The sequence below is a fragment of the Otolemur garnettii genome, unplaced genomic scaffold (assembly GCF_000181295.1).
Source record: "Otolemur garnettii isolate 467f Iridium unplaced genomic scaffold, OtoGar3 scaffold00014, whole genome shotgun sequence".
In the NCBI taxonomy this organism is placed as follows: Eukaryota; Metazoa; Chordata; class Mammalia; order Primates; family Galagidae; genus Otolemur; species Otolemur garnettii.
In genome coordinates, this window is record NW_003852409.1 from 4,527,509 (window position 1) to 4,529,987 (window position 2,479).

At 37.4% G+C, this 2,479-nt stretch overlaps 1 protein-coding gene across 1 annotated transcript in view; it reads left to right on the forward strand.

Moving 5' to 3' along the window:
- Positions 1 to 2,479, forward strand: part of STX17 (syntaxin 17) — a 74,554-nt gene that overhangs the window by 51,536 nt on the left and 20,539 nt on the right. Inside the window, exon 4 of the mRNA XM_023510546.1 lies at positions 1,940 to 2,173. Coding sequence (XP_023366314.1) covers positions 1,940 to 2,173 — 234 coding nt within the window. The remainder of the gene's footprint in view (positions 1 to 1,939; positions 2,174 to 2,479) is intronic.

A 2,479-nucleotide genomic window follows, 5' to 3' on the forward strand; every position in this document is an offset into this window, starting at 1 on the left:
CTCCCAAGTAGCTGGGACCTCAGGCGCCCACCACAATGCCCGGCTATTTTTTGGTTGCAGCCGTCATTGTTGTTTGGTGGGTCCGGGCTGGATTCGAACCCACCACCTTAGGTGTATGTGGCTGGCGCCTTAGCCACTTGAGCCACAGGCACTGAGCCGAGATTTCGTATTGTTGATGGTATTTCAGTGATTGATATAGGTCTATTCAGTGTTTCTAATTCTTTCTGGCTGAGTCTACAAAGGTGACATGTTTCCAGGTATTGGTCCTATTGGTCCATTTCTACCAGATTTTTATATTTCTGAGTAGAGTTTTTTTATAGTAATCATTGAAGATTTTTTTGATTTCTGAGGTGTCTGTTGTTATTTCTCCTTAAACCTTTGGCTAATCTAACCAGAAACAGAAAAGTAAAAGCTCTAATATCAGTCAGACTTTTTTATTTTTTGAGACAGAGTTTCACTTTGTTGCCCTTGGTATAGAGCCATGGCATCACAGCTCATAGCATCTTCAAACTCTTGGGCTCAAGAATTCTCTTGTCTTAGCCTCCTAAGTAGCTGGGACTACAGGTGCCTGCCATAATGCCCAGCTATTTTAGAAATGAGGTCTCACTCTGGCTCAGACTGTCTTGAACTTGTGAGCTCAGGCAATCCTCCCACTTCTGCTTCCCAGAGTGCTAGGATTACAGGCATGAGCTACTGTACCTAGCCTAATTGTTATTTTTTTTAAAGGGGGAAAAATCACTGATAAAAATCCAACAACTTCATTCAGAAGGAAGTACAGAGTAAAATGACAGGGAGACAATGTGCAGTACTGGTAATATGTGGGGCGATAGAAACTTATTCTTTGGTGGTAGTGCAAATTATTATAGCCTTTTTGGAAAAAAAATAGTAGTTATTGAAATGAAAATGCACATTATCCTTTGAGTATATCTGCTTCTAGGAATCATTCCTACAAAAATAATATATTAGTATATATACTATCATATAATGCTAATAGAGTGTATTAATTACTATCATATACTAATGTAGTATATTAAGATTTATATGCAAATATATTTATCTCTTAGTTTATATTATATTAACTAATGACTAGAAATAACACTAATGGTAGTTGATCACTTGATGAATGATTAAATAAATTGTACCACATCTGTACTATGGATTATGGTGTAACCATTGAGCAGGAGGGATGTCCATGATGATATTGTTAAATTGGGATGTGAGATGACAAATTATAGATTGTTATGCATAATAGAATTACTTTTTTATTTTGGGACAGAGACTCACTGTTTCACCCTTGGTAGAGTACCATGGCATCACAGGTCATAGCAACTTCAAACTCTTTGGCTTAAGTGATTCTCTTGCCTCAGCCTCCCAAGTAGCTAAGACTATAGGCACCTGCCACAGTGCCAGCTATTTTTGTTGCAGTTGTCCTTTATTTAGCTGGCCCAGGCTGGGTTCAAACCTGCCAACTTTGGTGTATGTGGCTGATGCCACAACCACTGTGCTATGGGCGCTGAGCCATGTAATCCATTTCTTATAACAAAAGAGAAAGCTTATGTATGTTAATTATGTGATGAGCCAATAGAAAATATGTGAAAGGACTGGGTTAAGGGAGGATGTGGGATTGGTGAAGTGGGTAAATGTCTTTCTCTTCATATGTTTATATAGTGTTTGATTTATTATGAAAAGCATATGTTACTTTTGTAATAATGACATTTAGTGAAGGAAAAAAATTCAAAGTATGAGGATATGGGTTCTAAAGATACTGGATTAGGCCAGCCAGAGATATGGAAAATAAGAAAAGTATTATGCTACACTATCTATTGTAGAGAATATTTGTAATCATTTCCATCTAAAACCATTATAACAAATTATTTCTGAAAAGAAAGATATTTTATACTATGAGATGGAGGCATTCATGATTATATTTCTTTTATAGCAACTGCGCTCCAATATCCGAGAAATGGAGAAGCTTTGTTTGAAAGTCCAGAAGGATGACCTAGTGCTTTTGAAGAGAATGATAGATCCTGTTAAAGAAGAATCATCAACAGCAATAGCAAAATTCCTCCAACTCCATTTGGAATCTGTAGAAGAGCTTAAGAAACAGTTTAATGATGAAGAAACTTTATCACAGCCTCCTTTGACCAGATCCATGACCACTGGTGGTAATGTATTATACTAATTCTTAATCTGTTTTTTAAATTTCAGATTAATGTGAAAGTACAGACAGCTTGGTTACAGTGTTTGCATTTGTTAGGTAGAGGTCGTTTTGCAGTCATGTCCAGCACCCAAGAGGTGGCATAAACCCTTACATTGTACCTGTTAAGTGGGAGTACACCAATCTCCCTCCTCCCACTCCTCTTCCACCTCCCTCTTCCCCCCTCCCCCTTACTTGAAGCAAATTGAGTTTTTCTCTTATGTAGGCATATATTAGATCATCTACTGACTTCATATTAGTATTGAGTAGATTGGATACTTG